This window comes from Schistocerca americana, chromosome 1 (genome assembly GCF_021461395.2).
Source record: "Schistocerca americana isolate TAMUIC-IGC-003095 chromosome 1, iqSchAmer2.1, whole genome shotgun sequence".
Lineage (NCBI taxonomy): Eukaryota > Metazoa > Arthropoda > Insecta > Orthoptera > Acrididae > Schistocerca > Schistocerca americana.
In genome coordinates, this window is record NC_060119.1 from 368,323,959 (window position 1) to 368,344,297 (window position 20,339).

The window sequence follows — 20,339 nt, forward strand, 5'->3', positions numbered from 1 at the left end:
GAGTGTCATATTTAATGAAGAAGACTAAGTCTAATCAAGAATTACAGGGTCTCTACAAGCAGTACTGGAAAATCCTTGACCATATAATCAAAATGGCAAAAATTAAATACTAAGGGTGAAAAACTAAAAAACTGAACAAAGCAGAAGCATTTTGAAGCATTATTATGTAAGAAACACACAATTCCAGCAAGGAAAATGGTATTCAGTTCTTGATGACTGTAGCAGTACAACATATGATATTAATTTAATTGTCTGCTAAATTCAGTGAATTCTTCCTAACAGTAGCTGAAACTAGAGGGACAAAAATTGCACCATCAAAAGCAGATCCATTAGACACATCTATTATTTACTTACACAGGCAAACTCCAGCACCACGTAGTTTTGCAACATCAACTGTAAAACAGATGCCACGAAAATCATTAGCTCACCAAAAAGCAGTAATTTTTCTGGTTAGAGCGGTATTTCCACTGCAGTACTAAACTCTTGTGCTCAGTTGGTAGCATATCCATGAGCTGCCTTTGCAACCAGCCAATTAGTAAACAGTTTATTGAAAATCATATTGTACCACCATCAGATAATACCAGTTACCTTTATTACTGCTATCAATTTTGAATCTCAAAAATCATCATCAGGCACACAGAGTTTTTCACTGACACTACCTGTGTGGATGCATACATGGCATTTAATCCCACTTTATGTAGTATAAATGCTAACTAAACATAAGAATTTAATGCATAAATTTTAAACATGGTTTAGAAGATCCAGTGTGTCAATAATGTCAGGTGTATTTTTTAAAGTAATTACCATTGTAAAATACAATTAAAAACAAACAACATTATAAATACTTTTCTGGTCTTGAAAGCCTGGACTTTAATCAACTTTTGGGCATAATTTCCTCTCTATGTTATGGCATTTTTGTATTATGTGACTAGCTTCTGAAATCTATCCTCATAGAAATCTGTCGGTGGATGAAAACAACTTCAGGTACTGTAAGTGTTCTGTCATAGTTTCATACAGAATGCTTTTTGAAACATGATCAAAGGCATGAAATAATGATGAAATAGTGTAACATCTGTCTCCTTGAAATTTTTATTGACTTTCTGCAGTGCGTCATCAGTAATGACAGATGGTACCCACTTTAGTTTCTTATCACACACAGTTGTGTGGCTTCCTCTAAATCTGCATCATTTTCTAATCATTGCAGTCTCGTAGCAGTTTCACTAATATGCCAATGAATTTCAGCAGCTTCTACATCTCTCACATTTAAGAAATGAATAATAGCACATTTTTTACAATTAACAGCATTGTCAATCGGGTGGGCTATTTTTAATACTTCTAAATAATGTTCATACAAGTAAAAGTTTCTGTAATTGCTTTTTTGGATGGTCAAAAGTTGAAGGGACTTTGCAAGTATGTTCAGTGATCACAAAGCTCCAATGGCCTTATTTCAGAATGGTACTTACTTTAAAAATGCACCTCATACAACAGTAGAACACGTGCAATCTCTGGACATATGTAACGTGTGCAGTTTCAATCACAAATGACCAGGCTTCTCTGTCAAGACAGTAATATACAATCTTATAAACTTTGTTCTGATAAAATGAAACTAGAGAAAATACCCTGTTGGCATTTTCTGTGACCTTGCCTGGACCTTCAGTTGTATGGACTGTAAAATTCTGCTAAGAATGGTAAAATGGTATGACACTAAAGGAATTCCCCTTGTAAGGTTGGAGTCCAGTCTTGATAATGGAAAATAAGAGGGTCACATTAATGATACACCAGGAATATGACTAAATTCAGGAAGTGGTAACATTAAATATGGGATCCACAAAGTTGATACACGGCATACTCCTGTTCTTGACCTAAATAAATATTAGGATACCAGAGGACTTACAGACATGGCAATGTTTGCTAATGACACAAATACACCAATAAAGGGAACAAACACATCCACACACACAGGCATAAGAATAGTAATAATGGAACAGACCTAAAATTTAACACTTAATCTAATTTTTTTCTGCTTATCAAACAATGGAAAGCTTAGAATGGAATGACAACAGTACGGAAAAGTAGACTGGTACTTAATAGTTGGAGGAGACATTGAGTCACTGGCAGGCACAATGAGAAAGAATGCTAGAAATATTTCAGCTTTCGGGCAAAGTCCTTTTTCAGAGGTACAGAACATGCACACATTTACACAACTTGCGCACGAATGCATTTTAATGTACTGCATAACTAAGACTAGCCTGTGGTTATGGTACTCTAACATAATCATACATTCACACATTCTCTTCCATAAATATAATTATGAATGAAAGCCTGCAGGGATGTGGAACAATCTGAAATGTTTCCAGAATTCTTCTTCATTTGGCCTAATTGTGACTCAGCACCACCTCCATCTTCTGAGTAGCAATCTATCCATTTCATATAAAACATTTTGTTGTATAGTGCAGCAGTGAAATTTCACATTACTTCAATAGCCTTAAGGGAATGGAACATTCTGATTGTTTTCAGCGTCACCTCATTTTAGGAATGATATACAGGGTTAATCCAAATTCCACTCACAAAATTTTATTGTATCTCACATAAATATGAATCAATGTGTTACTTTTCATGTAACAAAACAACAGAATGAAAGCTGTGCTGTATTAAAGGTTTGATATTTAGTTTATTAGAAAGCTATTGCAAGTATGTGACTGTTATTTTAACTTTGTTTCAGGTAATCATTGATATTGAATGGGGTGCCTTTGGTGACAATGGAGTCCTTGATTTCATTAAAACTGACTATGACCGTGAAGTGGACAAGAATTCTCTTCTTGCAACATCATTCACGTATGTATACAGAGTAACTGTTGTTTAAATGTCTTATAATGCCTTCATCTGGAAAAATGGATCTTTATACAGTGATGCTATTTCTCAAAATAAGACTGGAAGTTGTCAGTCTAGCTCATTATGGTTAAATTTGGACAGCATAATGATTGTTGGCATTAATTGTTTCAGATCAAAAGGCATAAAAAACAAGTGTACACTACGTAAATAAAAACTAAATATAATGACTACAAATCCAGGGGAACTGTAGACCAGAATTTGGGAAAAGAAACATTGATGGTAGCTTTTGCTAGCTCTTGCTTCGTGAGAATAAATGAAACTGTGGGATGTGGGGTGACGTCTGCTCAGAATCATATTCACTGTGTACAGGCTCCATGCTGAAAACCTATCTTATGAGATCAGCTTTGCCCATTGTTACACTAATGACACTCATTTGAATGGTGTCCAGATAGTCCACTCTTCTTTGTGGCTATGGGAGAGTCCTCCAGGTTGTCATACAGCTATCTTCATACAGAATTCTGGCATCCCACATTGGAAGTCTGATTTGCTGAGGTGGTGCCGTAAGTATCTCAGTTGTTTGGGGACACTTTTCACAGTATCCTTTTGAATGTGCTTTCTGATATCCAAATAGAAGATGAGCTTCAGATGTTACTACTTTGGTCTTTTTTTTTCTACTTCTTACTGCTTGTCCGATGTCAAGAGCAGCTATTCCACCAAGCCAGTATATCTTCTCCTTAGGTGTGGGCCATAGACCATCAGTAATAATATAACATATCTAATCCAAAGCTGCATTCACTGCTTTGGTGTGATGGTATCTAGACCATACAGGTCCTGTTTACTTAGGTGGAGAGTAGCACAAAAGTACTGTCACCTTGGCCACAGTTTTTGGTTGTGCTCCCCAAGATATTTCCATCAATTTGCACAAAATGATTCCTTTCAGCCACTTCTAATGCTTCAGTGAGTTTACATTCCATGTTTATATTGATACAAATTAGCTAGTTATCATTTAAAAAGAAAATCACCTTCAGCAGAGTTGAATTGCTGGATTCTTCAGTCACTAAAATTTTGCTACACGTAAGGAAACATTGCACCATTTCTGTGTATCCTTTACAATTTACATGCCTTGGCCAAGGTGACAGTACTGTTGTCGTTACATTCAAAAAATGGGGAGATGAGATAGTAACAGGATATGCTCCAGCATTAGTACATGTGTAGCACTGTTACATGCTACTTGCCTATATCTCAATGCTCTGCATAGCACAATTAAACAAAGATCAATACTTTTTGTTTGAAAATACATCTAAGACACCTTTACTTTGACAGTATGAATTTACAGTACAATTTGTATCAATCTACATTTCACGTAACTAAACCAGTGGCCCCATTATGAAAAAAACAAAGAATAAGAATTATAGTAGTTGATAACTCATTTATTCTGGCACCTTTCACATCTACATCTGCATCTGTACTCAGTAAGCCACCTTTTGATGTGTGTCGGAGGAGATTTTGTGTAGCACTTTTACTTAGCTTTCTTCTATTCCAGTTGCATATAGTTTGCAGAAAGAAAGATGGCTTTTAAACCTATATGTGGGTCTGAATCTCTCTAATTTTATCTTCTTGGTGTTTCTGCAAAATATATATAGGAGGAAGCAATATATTGGTTGACTCTTCCAGGAATGTACAGTCTCGGAACTTTAACAGTAAACCCCACTGTGATGCAGAATATATCTCTTACTGTGTCTGCCAGTGGAGTTGGATGAGCATCTCCATTATGCTTTCATGCTTACTAAATGAAACTGTAACAGGACCCTGACTGAAAGCAGTATTCAAGTATTGATCAAATGAGAATTTTATAAGCCACTTCGTTTCCTGATGGACTACATTTCCTGTGGATTCTTCCAATAAATCTCAGTCCGACATCTACCTTCCAAAATCAAATTTCATAGACAGAATAATTTTTCTTACATAGGGAGTATGCCAAGACTGGTGATGGGGGGGTCAGAGAATGGTCTGAATGGTGATGTAACATAAGGTGCCAGGCATCTCAACTAAAGCCGTTTTCCCTTGTGGGCCTTCATACAGGAGATATCTTCCTTTTATCTCTTTGCCACTTAATTTGTAAAATATGCAATGGACACAGTTATTCTCTGTTACTAAAGTGAAAATAAAGCAAGAATAATTGAAAAAATAAGTAAATAAATAACATTCACTTTGGACCAGAATCAAACCCACACCCCTGTTTTTATCTAATAATTCAAACAAAACAATTATGCACTTTCAATTTATTGCCTTATTTCTGCCAGTAATCTGCCATAGACATTTTCCCCAGAATATAATTAGAGGCTAATGTATTGCCAACATCGGCGTCATTCAAGACTAAATGTTACTTCTTATTGTGAAAGAAATCGGTGATGAGTGTGTTGAAGGAACAGAAGTAGGATACTGCAGTATGACTTATTAATTACAGATCTATGTGAGTGACTCCTTAAAACTGGTTACACTTAAAACTCTTTGAATCTGCAGTCCAAGACAGAACTTCCCCTTCTGGCTAATTACTTCATTATTTTCTACAGAATCGGCAAAATAAAACTAGCTCAGAAAATACTTACAAGAATGCTAGCATGGGGTTGATCTTTGTTAATGAACATCAGAGAAGATGCTGGAAGTAGCTAAAATTGATGTCTATGCAGTGCTGTACTCAATTTTTCAAATTGTGATACATATATAGCAACCCTGCCTGAGTGATACCCGCAATATTTTCAGTGTCCTGCTGTGGCTTTACCAGTTTGTCAAGATTATTTGAATACACCCGACTCTTCAATTTGTCCCACAAGTAAAAATCACAGGAGGAGAGGTCAGATGACTGAGGTGGCCAGGAGATTGCTCTGTGCCTTTGTTGATTGTCCTCTTGTCATTGTCCTCTTGTCACTGAATACCTCATGCACTCTTGACAAGGTTTTGAAGATGGTGTGTACTGTTGCTCTATGTTGCTGAAAATAACAGAGACACTCATCTTTTGTGAGTTGATCCACATATGGACATACAGTTAGCATTAACATTTTGGAGAAAGAATTGCATTATGATGCAGACAGCAGACATTATGCCCCAAACAATGGTCTTAAGTTAATGCAGTGCCTTTTTGAAGTACCGATGGGGATTTTCTGATAAATAAATGTTCTGAGAGTTCGGATGTTGAACCAGACATCATCTGAAGAAATGAAAAACTGAGAATTCAAAAGTTATGATTCTGCTACACTCAGTCAGGAATCACCTGTAGAGCTCAACAGGTGAAAGTTAGTGCGGATGTTATAATTCATACACAACAGCAAACTGGTAAGGGTGCTTTTTCAAAATATTTTAGCATGTCAATCTCTTAATGCCCACCTGCACAGGTAAATAGTGTTCAGATTTCATCAGACTTTGTTCCAGGCTTTTTTTCACTCAAGCAATGTTTTCTGGTGTTGAAACTATTTTTGTATAGTTAATTTCCATTTGAAAAGAGGCTGTTTTGTGTCATTTTGCCACTAAGTGTTGCATTGCAGACTTTGCTGGAGTATGGCCAAAATGCTTCTAGTCTTAAACTCTTGCAGAAACAGTGTTACTCACATTTTCCATGGTTAGTGCTTCACATAAAACTTGACAATGAACATGTACTGTTTTACCATGTGCAAAATTTTGTGCTGCATTCAACTGGTCACTAAACACATCTGACCCTGTCACTTACTCAAACATAATGACACAGCAAAGTATTGGGGGCAGAACAAATACATGTGTAGATATGTGACAGGAACCGACTGGTGCACCAAAATCATGGTTTCCAGTAGTTCTCCTGTTCATTAACAACATAAAGTCCACATCAGCCTTATAAATGTTTTCCATGCCAGTTTTATTTTGCCCACTCTGTACATTAAGAATCTCTGGATGGCTGTATTGGTGCAGGATATTTTCAGCACTCTAATCTTCCTGTAGTTAATTCCAACATACAAAACTGTAGTTTCTTTTTCTCATTTAAGTGATTTACTTGTCTCCATAAGGTTAGTGTAGTTTACTTAACTGCTCCTATCAAGCAAAGATCCTTGGCAGCTTTAGTAGTAAAACATTAGTACCCTATGCAGCAGTCAGACATACTGATCTTTCAGCAATTAAGACTGACAAACTAGCAGTTGTGGTCCCTCTGAAGTTGTTGTTGTTATTGTTATTTATAACTGCCTAGTCAGCCACCATGCATCACAACTGTATGTGTCACACTGAGTGCTTCACCAAACAGTAAGTGTTGTTTCCAAATATTTAAGTAGCCCGTGAGCAGTTTCTTGCCAGTTTTCATGAGCCACAGACTTCAGAGGTTGATTTTTTTTTTTTTTTTTTTTTGTAATCTTGCCACCTCTTTAATGTTGAATGTAAAAGAAAGAAAGAGGCATATGGCACTGTTGGCTTGAAGCCCCTTTGGGGTATTTACAGCTGCCTAATCAAAAAGGGTTTCTTTCCTCTGCACACAAAAGCCTGTTCCCTTGCACAATCTGAAAGTTTTGTTACAGTTGCAAGTGTATGTGTTAAAAGCAGGTGACTGTAATGCAGGTATATATGGTGTGATGTATTTGTGTTGTTTAGTGATAAGAGGATGAAATCTGGTGATGGCACATAGATTGATTCTCTCAAATGGCACCAAGGAGGCTGCTGAGCTTAACATGCCCATTCAACAGACAAATCAACGTTAACATCACTAGCCCTTACTCCATGAGACACTGCTGTGAGTTTTGAAATGTAATCCATCCTGGACATTGATGTGAAGTCTGTAGGTCTCCTTCCATAACTGGCCATATACTGACAGCTGATATCCTGCAGGTGAAAGAAATTTTCACTATCTCTGTGTGATGCACTGCTGCACAGATGTGCATCAGCTGTCTCAAATACGGAGGCAGCTTTTCATTTAAAAACAATGAGGAAACAAAGCAGGATGACAGCACTCCTAGCTTTGCTGTATGTGTCCTGTTTAACAAAATGTTTACACAATAAGCTCAAATTTTTATGAAATATTTTTGTTAGTGCTGTCTTTAGAATAAGTTTTCTACCACTAAATTATTTAAATCTGAAATAAAATAAACTAGTCAATGACATCTGAAAATATTTCCCATTTTCTTTCTCTTATATTGTAGGTTTGAAAAATATATTAGTGGAAAGTACCTAGGAGAGATTGTAAGAGTCATATTGGTACGACTAACTGCAAATGGACTCCTCTTCGATGGAATAGCTTCCAAAAAGCTTCTAAGCCAAAACTCATTTCCAACCAGCTATGTGTCCCAAATCGAGCAGTAAGTATATCTGAAAACAACTTTGGAAAAAAGTGTAGTTTGTTTTCCATGCCACTAAATCTGTTTTGTATCTTAATAAGCGTCACATATTAGTGTTTATTAAAAATATACCATTGCAGTCCCCTATTGGCTGTGTCTGTATATGTGTGGATGGATATGTGTGTGTGTGCGAGTGTATACCTGTCCTTTTTTCCCCCTAAGATAAGTCTTTCTGCTCCCAGGATTGGAATGACTCCTTACCCTCTCCCTTAAAACCCACATCATTTCATCTTTCCCTCTCCTTCCCTCTTTCCTGATGAAGCAACCGTGGGTTGTGAAAGCTTGAAATTTTGTGTGTGTGTTTGTGTGTTTTTTTATTGTGCCTATCTACTAGCACTTTCCCATTTGCCAAGTCATGGAATCTTTGTTTTTATGTATTTTTCCCATGTGGAATGTTTCTTTCTATTTTTATATAAACAAAGATGATGAGACTTACCAAACAAAAGTGCTGGCAGGTCGATAGACACACAAACAAACACAAACATACACAAAAAATTCAAGCTTTCGCAACAAACGGTTGCTTCATCAGGAAAGAGGGAAGGAGAGGGAAAGACGAAAGGATGTGGGTTTTAAGGGAGAGGGTAAGGAGTCATTCCAATCCCGGGAGCAGAAAGACTTACCTTAGGGGGAAAAAGGGACAGATATACACTCGCATACACACATGGATGGATATGTGTGTGTGTGTGTGCATAAATTATGCGCCAGTGCAGAATTCTATCACGTGTTTTCCTCTCTTGTTCCTTCCTTCCAGTCCTAGTTCTTCTACTATTTCCCCATCTCTTCCTTTTCCTACTATCAAATCCCAGTTACCCATCATAATTAAATTTTTGTGTCCCTTAACTATATGAAAAATTTTCCTTTACCTCACCATACATTCTTTCCATTTCTTAATCACCTGCGCAGTTAGGTGGCATATAAACTTGCACTGCTGTGGTGGCTGTTGGTTTCATGATAATACATTCACTATGCTGTTCATAGTAGTCCATCCACATTCCTATTTTCTCGTTTATTATTAGGCCTATTCCTGTATTACCCTCTTTGATTGGAGTTGGTAATCCTCCACTGATCTGACCAGAAGTCCTGTTCTTCCTAACATCACATTTCATTAATTCCCACTATGTCTAACTTCAACTGACCCAATTCCATTTATAATTTCTTACTTACTAAAGAATGCATAATGATTTTGATTAGGAGGAAACAAACTGATACAAGCACTGATTCCTGATCAGTATAACCATTTATGGCTGAAAACTAGGTTGCATAATGGGACTAGAACCCTCTATTTAACACATTATTCCCACACAATACTATTGGTTTTTCTTTGCGAGGCTCTTTGATGTCTTGTCTCACACCTTACGCAAAAGCAACTAAGTTAATTTCCGACACAATAACCGAAATGTCTTTGGAAGAAACAAATCACACTCACAGTGCCTGATCTGCCTGGAATACAGCAATAAATAAGAACAGAAATGGTACTCGAAGCAGTGGTTGATACTGTCCTTCATCTTTTCATACCTTCTGCTAATCTTTCCATAACTATTACAACCAACATCCTTTATAACCCATTCACATATTTTATTCTTTGTCTGCCCTTTCCATTTTGTTTCTCTACTTCTCATTCTAGCACCAGGTTAACAACACCTGGATAATGTTGGAGATGTCCCATTAACCTGTCCCTTCTTCTGGTAAGGATCTTCCACAGACTTCTTTCTCCACCTGTTCTTTTTAGTATTTCTTCACTTCATAATTTATCTGCCTATTTAATTCCCTCCTCCTCACCCCATGAACCATGGTGGGGATGCTTGCATGCCACAGCGATACAGATAGCCATACCATAGGTGTTACCGCAACGGACGGGTATCTGTTGAGAGGCTGGACAAACATGTGGTTCCTAAAGAGGGGCAGCAGCCTTTTCAATAGATGAAGGGGCAACAGTCTGGATGATTGACTGATCTGGCCTTGTAACCTTAACTAAAACAGCCTTGCTCTGGTACTGTGAACGGCTGAAAGCAAGAGGAAACTACAACCATAATTTTTTTCCCGAGGGCATGCAGCTTTACTGTATGGTTAAATGATGATGGTGCCCTCTTGGGTAAAATACTGTGGAAGTAAAATAGTCCCCAATTTGGATGTCCAGAGGGGGAGGAGGGGAGACTACTCAGGAGGACGTCGTTATCAGGAGAAAGAAAACTGGCATTCTACGGATCGGAGCGTGAAATGTCAGATCCCTTAACCATGTAGATAGGTTACACAATTTAAGAAGAGAAATAGATAGGTTAAAGTTAGATGTAGTGGGAATTAGTGAAGTTCGGTGGCAGGAAGAACAACACTTTTGGTCAGGTGAATACAGGGTTATAAATACAAAATCAATTAGGGGTAATGCAGTAGTAGGTTTAATAATGAATAAAAAAATGGGAGCATGGGTAAGTTACTATGAACAGCATAGTGAATGCATTATTGTAGCCAATGTAGACACGAAGCCCACACCTACCGTAATAGTACAAGTTTATATGCCTACTAGCTGCGCACATGATGAAGAGGTTGATGAAATGTATGGTGAGATAAAAGGAATTATTCAGATAGTGAAGGGAGACAAAAATTTAATAGTTATGGGGCACTGGAATTCAATAGTAGGAAATGATGAGGTCCCATGTTCTGAAGAGCGCAGGGGACGAAGTGGAAGACCCGCACTGCTGATTAGGCAAGGCCCTAGCAAAGGTGGTTTGCCATTGCCTTCCTGCGACCATAATGGGGATGAATGATGATGATGATGATGATGATGATGACAACACAACAACACCCAGTCATCACGAGGCAGGGAAAATCCCTGACCCCGCCGGGAATCGAACCCAGGACCCCATGTGTGGGAAGCGAGAACGCTACCGCAAGACATAAGCTGCAGACGATAGTAGGAAAAGGAAGAGAAGGAAAAGCAGTTGGTGAATATGGAATGGGGATAAGGAATGAAAGAGGAAGCTGCCTGGTAGAATTTTGCACAGAGAATAATCATAGCTAACACATGGTTTAAGAATCATTAAAGAAGGTTGTATATTTGGAAGAGGCCTGGAGACATTGGAAGGTTTCAGATTGAATATATAATGGTAAGACAGGGATTTAGGAACCTGGTTTTAAATTCACAGGGGCAGATGTGGAATCTGACTACAATCTATCAGTTATGAACTGTAGATTAAAACTGAAGAAACTGCAAAAAGGTGGGAATTTCAGGAGATGGGACCTGGATAAACTGACTAAACCAGATGTTGTACAGAGTTTCAGGGAGAGCATATGGGAAATATTGACAGGAATGGGGGAAAGAGATACAGTAGAAGAAGAATGGGTAGCTCTGAGGGATGAAGTAGTGAAGGCAGAGGATCAAGTAGGTAAAATGATGAAGGCTTTGGGTAACAGAAGAGATATTGAATTTAATTGATGAAAGGAGTAAATATAAAAATGCAGTAAATAAAGCAGGCAAAATGGAATACAAATGTCTCAAAAATGAGATCGAGGGGAAGTGCAAAGTGACTAAGCAGGGATGGCTGGAGAACAAATGTAAGGATGTAGAGGCATATATCGCAAGGGGTAAGATAGGTACTGCCTACAGGAAAATGAAAGAGACCTTTAGTGAAAAGAGAACCACCTGTATGAATATCAAGAGCTCAGATGGAAACCCAGTTCTAAGCAAAGAAGGGAAGGCAGAAAGGTGGAAGGAGTACATGGAGGGTCTATACAAGGGCGATGTTCTTGAGGACAATATTATGGAAATGGAGGAGGATGTAGATGAAGATGAAATGGTAAATATGATACTGTGTCAAAAGTTTGACAGAGCACTGAAAGAACTAAGTTGAAACAAAGCCCCGGGAGTACACAACATCCCATTAGAACTACTGATAGCCTTGGGAGAGCCAGCCCTGACAAAACTCTACCATCTGGTGAGCAAGATGTATGAGACAGGCGAAATACCCTCAGACATCATGAAGAATATAACAGCTCCAATCCCAAAGAAAGCAGGTTTTGACAGGTGTGAAAATTACTGAACTATCCATTTAATAAGTCACAGCTGCAAAATACTAACACAAATACTTTACAGACGAATGGAAAAATTGGTAGAAGCTGACCTCGGGGAAGATCATTTTGGATTCCGTAGAAATGTTGGAACACATGACACAATACTGACCCTACAATTTACCTTGGAAGATATATTAAGGAAAGGCAAACCTATGTTTCTAGCATTTGTAGATGAAAAGAAAGCTTTCAACAATGATGACTTGAGTCCACACTTTTAAATTCTGAAGGAGGCAGAGTGAAATATAGGGAGTGAAAGGCTATTTAAAATTTGTACAGAAACCAGATGGCAGTTACAAGGGTTGAGGAGCATGAAAGGGAAGCAGTGTTTGGGAAGGGAGTGAGAAAGGGTTGTAGACAATCCCCAATGTTATTCAATCTGTATATTGAACAAGCAGTAAAGGAAACAAAAGAAAAATTTGGAGTAGGAATTAAAATCCATAGAGAAGAAATAAAAACTTTGAGGTTCACCGATGACATTGTAATCCTGTCAAAGACAGCAAAGGACCTGGAAGAGCAGTTGAATGGAATGGAAAGTGTCTAGAAAGGAGGATATAAGATGAACACCAACAAAAGCAAAATGGGGATAATGGAATGTAGTCAAATTAAATCAGGTGATGTTGAGGGAATTACATTAGGAAATGAGACGCTTAAAGTAGTAAATGAGTTTTGCTATTTAGGGAGCAAAATAGCTGATGATGGTCAAAGTAGAGACTGGCTATGGCAAGAAAAGCATTTCTGAAGAAGAGAAATTTGTTAACATTGAGTATAGATTTAAGTGTGAGGAAGTCTTTTCTAAAAGTATTTGTATGGAGTGTAGCCATGTATGGAAGTAAAACATGGACGATAAATAGTTTTGACAAGAAGAGAATAGAAGCTTTTGAAATGTGGTGCTACAGAGGAATGTTGAAGACTGGATGGGTAGATCACATAACTAATGAAGAGGTACTGAATAGGATATGGGAGAAGAGGAATTTGTTGCACAATGTGACTAGAATAAGTCTTTCGTTGGTAGGATATGTTCTGAGGGATCAAGGGATTATCTTGAGTATTGAAGGGCAGCATTGAGGATAAAAATCATAGAGGGAGACCAAGAGATGAATACACTAAGCAGATTCAGAAGGATGTAAGTTGTAGTAGTAACTTGGAGATGAAGAAGCTTGCATAGGATAGAATAGCATGGAGAGCTGACCTGCATCAAACCAGTCGCTGGACTGAAAACAACAACAACAACAACAACAACAACAACAACTACTACTACTACTACTACTTAATTTTTGATGTTCTTCATACCACAATATTTCAAATGCTTCAATTTCTTCTTCTCCACATATTATTATTATAGAAACAGCATTGAGACACACACCATCAGTTCAAATTTTGCTTCTGTATTTTCTCAGGGACACGGTAGATGGAGGAAACAAGAATACAGAAGATATTCTGGACAAATTCAACTTGCAGTATACCACAGAAGACATTGCAGTTGTTAAGTATGTCTGTGAAGTTGTATCAAACAGATCAGCTCTTCTGGTCTCAATTTGTAAGTACATAGTCTCAGTTGCTTTAATTAGAAGGAAATGAAGCAAGAGAGAATAAAATAAGAACGTAATATTGTAAGTCATCAAAATATGTTGATGGACTTCAGAAACTAGAAACGGGAACTGCAGGTGAATGATGCAAAGTGTACTGATGCTAAATTAGCAGTAATAAAACCAAAAAATCTTGTAATTATCATAATTTCATTTTCATTGAGACTTTACCAAAGATTTTACTGGAACAATAGTTTTAAATTTATTTCAATATTTATGGTGCAAAATCTCACACCAAAAACCTACAATGTGAAAAACGATCTCCTAATAAAAACTTTGAATTAAAATAAACAAGAGTGTAAAATATAAATAAAACACATATTAAAAACATAGTTTTATGCACAAGTAAACCTCCTTTGATGGCTATTTCATAAGCATGCAGTCAGTTCAGTTATTATTTCTGTGTTTCAAACCTAAAAACCCTTAAACACATACTGCAGTTGAAAATTATCTTCTAGAAGTTAGGTGAGTGAGAGAAATATACACACATGAAAAAAGAAGTTTTGAATCATCCCAGTTCCCCCAACTCCTGAAGATAGACATTGACTGTGGATATTATATCAAAGACACAGTTCCTTTGACTGTTCAGAGATATCACTAAACCCACCCAAAGATGTAAACAACCATGCATGAGCAGTGCCTAATAGACGGAGGGGGTCCGACAGCCGATCAGTTCCAGTCACTCCATCAGAAAGGAGGTACATGGCTCGTGTTATCTGTAGTTCAACCATGCCTGGACTGACAATATTGCAGTTCAGTCATGTCCACATTGTTACTTTGTGCCAGGGAGGGCTCTCATCAAGGGAAGTGTCCAGGCATTTCGGAGTGAACCAAAGTGATGTTGTTCTGATGGGGAGGAGATACAGAGAGGTAGGAACTGTTGATGACATGCCTTGCTCAGGCGGCCCAAGGGCTACTACTGCAGTGGATAACTGTTACCTATGAATTATGGCTTGGAAGAATCCTGAAAGCAACATCACCATGTTGAATAATGCTTTTTGTGCAGCCACAGGACGTCGTGTTAAGACTCAAACTGTGCGCCATAGGCCGCATGATGTGCAACTTCACTCCTGATGTCCATGGCGAGGCCCGTCCTTGCAACCACCACAACATGCACCGCAGTACAGACATGCCCAGCAACATGCTGAATGGACCGCTCAGGACTGGCATCACATTCTCTTCACCAATGAGTGTCACATATGCTTTCAACCAGACAGTTGTCAGAAACATGTTTGGAGGCAACCCGGTCAGGCTGAATGCGTTAGACACACTGCCCAGTGAGTGCAGCAAAGTGGAGGTTCCCTGCTGTTTTTGGGGTGGCATTATGTGGGGCTGACATATGCCGCTGGTGGTCATGGAAGGCACCGTAATGGCTGTACGATACGTGAATGCCATCCTCTGACTGATAGTGAAACTGTAACGGCAGCATATTGGCAAAGCATTCGTCTTCATGGATGCCCCCATCGTGCACATCTTGTGAATGACTTCCTTCAGGATAATGACATCAATTGACTAGAGTGGTCAACATTTCTCCAGACATGAACCCTATCAAACATGCCTGGGATAGACTGAAAAGGGCTGTCTACGGACGACGTGACCCACCAACCACTCTGAGGGATCTATGCTGAAACGCTGTTGAGGAGTGGGACAGTCTAGACCAACAGTGCCTTGAAGAACTTGTGGATAGTATGCCATGACGAATACAGGCAAGCATCAATGCAAGAGGATGTGCTACTGGGTATTAGTGGTACAGGTGTGTACAGCAATCTGGACCACCACCTCTGAAGGTCTTGCTGTATGGTGGCACAACATGCAATGTGTTTCATGAGCAATGAAAAGTGCAGAAATGACGTTTATGTATATCTCTCTTCCAATTTTCTTAACAGGTTCCGGATCTATTGAAACCGAGGTAATGCAAAACTTTTTTTGATGTGTGTATTATTACAAAGGGTACTAAGAAACTTTTTTACAACAGTACTATTTATTTTACTACTTAAAAAAATGATTGCTTCAGTCTTTCAGTACCACAAATAAGATATGTGCCCACTTCCCACTCTTGTTTCTGCCAAAGGGACTTCTGCCATCTGCATGTAGTAACTATCCCATTCAAGCCAAAGAGCTCTTCATTCAATAGTGGCTACATATACATGGTGGTTCATTGACAGTGACTGGGCCAAATATCTCATGAAATTAGCATCAAACAAAAAAATAAGAACAACAAATCTGTTCCATCATGAGAGGGGAGAACAGATGGCGCTATGGACGGCCCACTACATGGTGCTGCCATGGGTCAAAATTATAGAAACTGCATTTTTTAAATAGGTACTTCCATTTTTTATTACGTTTCCATGCAGAACAGAAATAAATAGGAATTTTTGATTTGGAACATTTGTTTCGCTTTGTGATGAATGTTGCTGTAATATCCCAACACTTATGATATGCCTCGCCCATTTAGATGAACAGTTGATAACAATGTGGCTTTTTAAATTAAAACCCAAAAGTAGTTATGTTTGGACTTTATTTCTGTTGTTCCAACGTGATACATTAACTTTCGTGACCTTATCATAATTTATGTGAACGCATGCTGTTACTGTGTGAGCAACTGTAATAACCTCATTAATGTAATAAATGCTCAAAATGATGCCCTTCAGCTTCAATGCTTTTGGCAATATGCATAACAAAATTCTTCTCAACAGTGAGTAGGTCACCTTCAGTAATTGTCGTACATGCATTGACAATATGCTGATGCATGTTTTCTGGCATTGTCGGTGGATCACAGTAACAAATATCTTTCAATTTTCCCTCAAAAAGAAGTCCCGAGATGTACGGTCCAGTGAACGTGCAGGCCATGGTATGAAGCTGCTATGACTAATCCACCTGTTATTAAAAATTCTATTTAATACCACTTCAACTGTATGTGTGCTATGTGCTGGACATTAGCGTTGTTGGAAGTACATTGCCATTCTGTCATGAAGTGAAACATCTTGTAGTAAAATTGGTAAAACATTAATTAAGAAATCAGCATACATTGCACCATTTAGATTGCCATCAATAAAATAAGGGCCATAATTACACACCATACATTAACCCACCAGGGTCGCTGATGTTCCATTTGTTGCAGCCATCGTGGATTTTCCGTTGCCCAATACAGCACATTATGCTGGTTTACATTACCTCTGTTTGTCAATGATGCTTCATTACTAAATAGAACCCTTGAAAAACAACCTGTTATCGTCTCGTAATTTATTTTGGGAAAAATTTACACAATGTTCAAAATCATCAGCATGCAATTCCAGGTGCATAGAAACACGGTAAGAATGTAATGTATGATTATGTAGATTTCTCAAAAGTGACATTTTTGAAATTTCCAATTCCCGCTGTTTGTCTGCTACTGATGTGTGGATAAGCCTCAACTGTAGCTAAACATTTATTTGGGCATCTTCATTTGTTGCAGTTCTTGGTTGCATCTTCTTCTTCGTCTGAACACTTCTTGTATCTTTAAATACATTAACTATCTGACAGAAGGTACAGACACTTGGATGCTGTCTGTCAAGATAACGATCAACATACATAGCACAACTTTGTTGGGCATTTTGATCACAATAGCCATAAATGAACACCATATCTTTTCTGTGACTGTTAAACATTCCATTTTAACAAGATCATGTCTTCCACATAATTATTATGACTGCATATTATCATACGTAATTTAAGTAATGAATTGCACACAGTGCTATCGGGTGCATTGCTACATCTGTGAGAATATTACAGCGCCACCCATCACAAAATGAAACAAATGTTCCAAATCAAACATTCCTATTTATTTACCTACTATACGAATATGCAGCAAAAAAATGGGAGTGCTTCTCTTTTTTTAAAAAAAAAAAAAAAAAAAACAACAACACAGTTTCTATCAATTTGACATATGGCAGCGCCATCTAGTGGGCCGTCCATAGCGCCAACTGTTTTCCCCCGTCACACTCGAACAGATTTGTTTTTCTTATTTTTTAGTTTGATGCTAATTTTGTGAGATATTTGGCCAGGTTACTATCAATGGACCACCCTGTATAAAGAAGAACTTGAACTTTGGAGCTCATATTATGTATCTGCAGTCTTCTTTGGTCTATATGGCAACATTTTCTGATGTAGCTGCGTGGATTTGTTGGCTTTAAGGAATAGTTTATAAGCTGAGCTACTGTACTCACATTCTTATTTATGCACATATCTTCTGCTCAGTATACCCAGTGTCTCTTTCTGAGCATAACAACTCAGTGGATGACACAGAAGTGGACAGTTATATTCCCATCCAGCTATCCAGATCTAGGTTTTCTGCATTTTTTTTTTTTTTTTTTTTGAATTCGCTGAGGTGAATGCTGTCATGGTTTATTTAGTATCTGCTTCATGGTGATGACTCTGCTACACAACATGTCAGCACGGGTACTTAATTTACTGATGGTGGCTCAATACTAATTGGGGAATAGAACCTCTTGAGGAGTAACAAGAACTTGTCATGCAAGTCAATCTACAGGAAGCAGGAAGTCCCAAAACTCGTAGAGGCATGCAGGAGGATAACTCACAGCATATGGCTGTGGCAGGCAGCTGTCCACTGAGCACAGGTCAGCAGTAAGCACTGGCTGCCCAGCATACTGCTGCCCACAGGTAAACACCTTCATCAGCAAGTCTGCTGATACTATGCAGTATGTGCTCTATCCATGGTACATTTAAATACTATAACAATGCGCTATCCATGCCAGCTTGTCTACCTACATTGCAGTGTTTGCTGGCGGGGATACTGAATCCTCCCTACCCACCCACCTTCTGCAAAGTGCATGTAGGGCCAAAAACAGCCAGGCTTGGGCCACAACCCCTGATGCAGAACTGTAGAAGTCATTGGATAACCTAGCAGAAGATCAACCAATGAAGGAGGCGACAGTGATGCTACTTGCTCCACAGGAAAAGCGGAAGGAGAAAGAGGCTGATGCTACATGGTGACCAGTGCTGCCTACAGCAGAGGTAAGGCCACCTCATCAATGAGAGGGAGAGGAGGCACAGGAGGTGGAAGAGGAGGATGGATCAAAAGCCACTGACTCCACATTGGCAGGAACAGACGAGAGCCTCACTGGGACTGAGGTTGGTTGGTTGGTTTGGGGAAGGAGACCAGACAGCGTGGTCATCGGTCTCATCGGATTAGGGAAGGATGGGGAAGGAAGTCAGCCGTGCCCTTTCAGAGGAACCATCCCGGCATTTGCCTGGAGTGATTTAGGGAAATCACGGAAAACCTAAATCAGGATGGCCGGAGGCGGGATTGAACCGTCGTCCTTCCGAATGCGAGTCCAGTGTGTAACCACTGCGCCACCTCGCTCGGTTGGGACTGAGGCACATGTGACAGGAGGACGGCAGAGGGCACTATGTTGCAGCAATGAAGAAGCACACTGCTGCAAGTGGGGATCTGCATCCAGATCAACGTCGTGACCAACTCTGCCATCCTGCTTAATTGAAGACTGTGGCAGTGACATCCTAACAGGGCATAAGCATAACTGGTTTGCATGTCAGGTCAGTTGCTCCATATCAACATCCACCACAAACAATTTCCATACCTGCTGCTGGCTGGAGGACTGGGCCCAAATGGCAGCCTTGGGATGAAATTGTGGTGGGCCACAGTAATCTCTAGCATGTGCGGCTAGTGTCCAAACAAAAATTCTGTAGGACTGCACCTGTTGACTGGCATTGCCCAGTACGTAGTCATGGAAAATGACAATGCCTTGTCACAAGGAGAGGTAGACACTGATTTCCTCATATGGATTTTTAAGGTACACATGAAGTGCTCCACCTCTGAGTTAGAAGCTAGGTGAAATGGGCAGCAATTGGATGCTGGATACTGTTATGAATGCAAAAGCTTCCCACGACACAAATTGCCTGCTGTTATCAGATACATGGGTTTTGGGATGATCTTTCAATGGCAAAAATGGACAACTTATGAACAATGACAATTGACAATGTGTGGGACAGCTTGGCTGCATACAGGAAACTGTACAAGCATTGACCACCAACAACCACATGCTGTCCAAATAAGAAACCAAAACCAACATGCACCCTGTCCCAAGAGTGCTCAGAGACTGGCTAAGTAGAAAACCAGCATGGTGGTGCAGACTGGTTCTGTGCACAGACCCTATGAACCGACACCAGATGTTCGATGTCACAATCGATCGCTGGCTAGAAGACATGACAGTACACCAACGCCTTCGTGTGAGCCATACTCCAGTGCAATGTCTGCAGCAACTAGAGTATGTGGAGGCACAATGCAGGGCAAACAACCACCCAACCATTGCTCCTACTTAGCAAACATGAGGACCCCCTGGACAATGCCGAGGTGATCATGTAGGAGGAAAAAAAGTATGCTATGCAGGATCTGCACCCAAAGAGGCTTGCTCCAGCCAACACATCTGGACCACCAAAATGATTTTCTGCAATGCATCATCCAATGTGAACCTGAGAATCGGACCCCATT

General features: G+C 39.2%; 1 protein-coding gene across 1 annotated transcript in view; it reads left to right on the plus strand.

The window, feature by feature from the left end:
* LOC124600483 (hexokinase-1-like) overlaps nucleotides 1-20,339 on the plus strand; it is a 284,884-nt gene that overhangs the window by 257,160 nt on the left and 7,385 nt on the right. Inside the window, exons 7-9 of the mRNA XM_047136165.1 lie at nucleotides 2,723-2,835; nucleotides 7,986-8,141; nucleotides 13,643-13,782. Coding sequence (XP_046992121.1) covers nucleotides 2,723-2,835; nucleotides 7,986-8,141; nucleotides 13,643-13,782 — 409 coding nt within the window. The remainder of the gene's footprint in view (nucleotides 1-2,722; nucleotides 2,836-7,985; nucleotides 8,142-13,642; nucleotides 13,783-20,339) is intronic.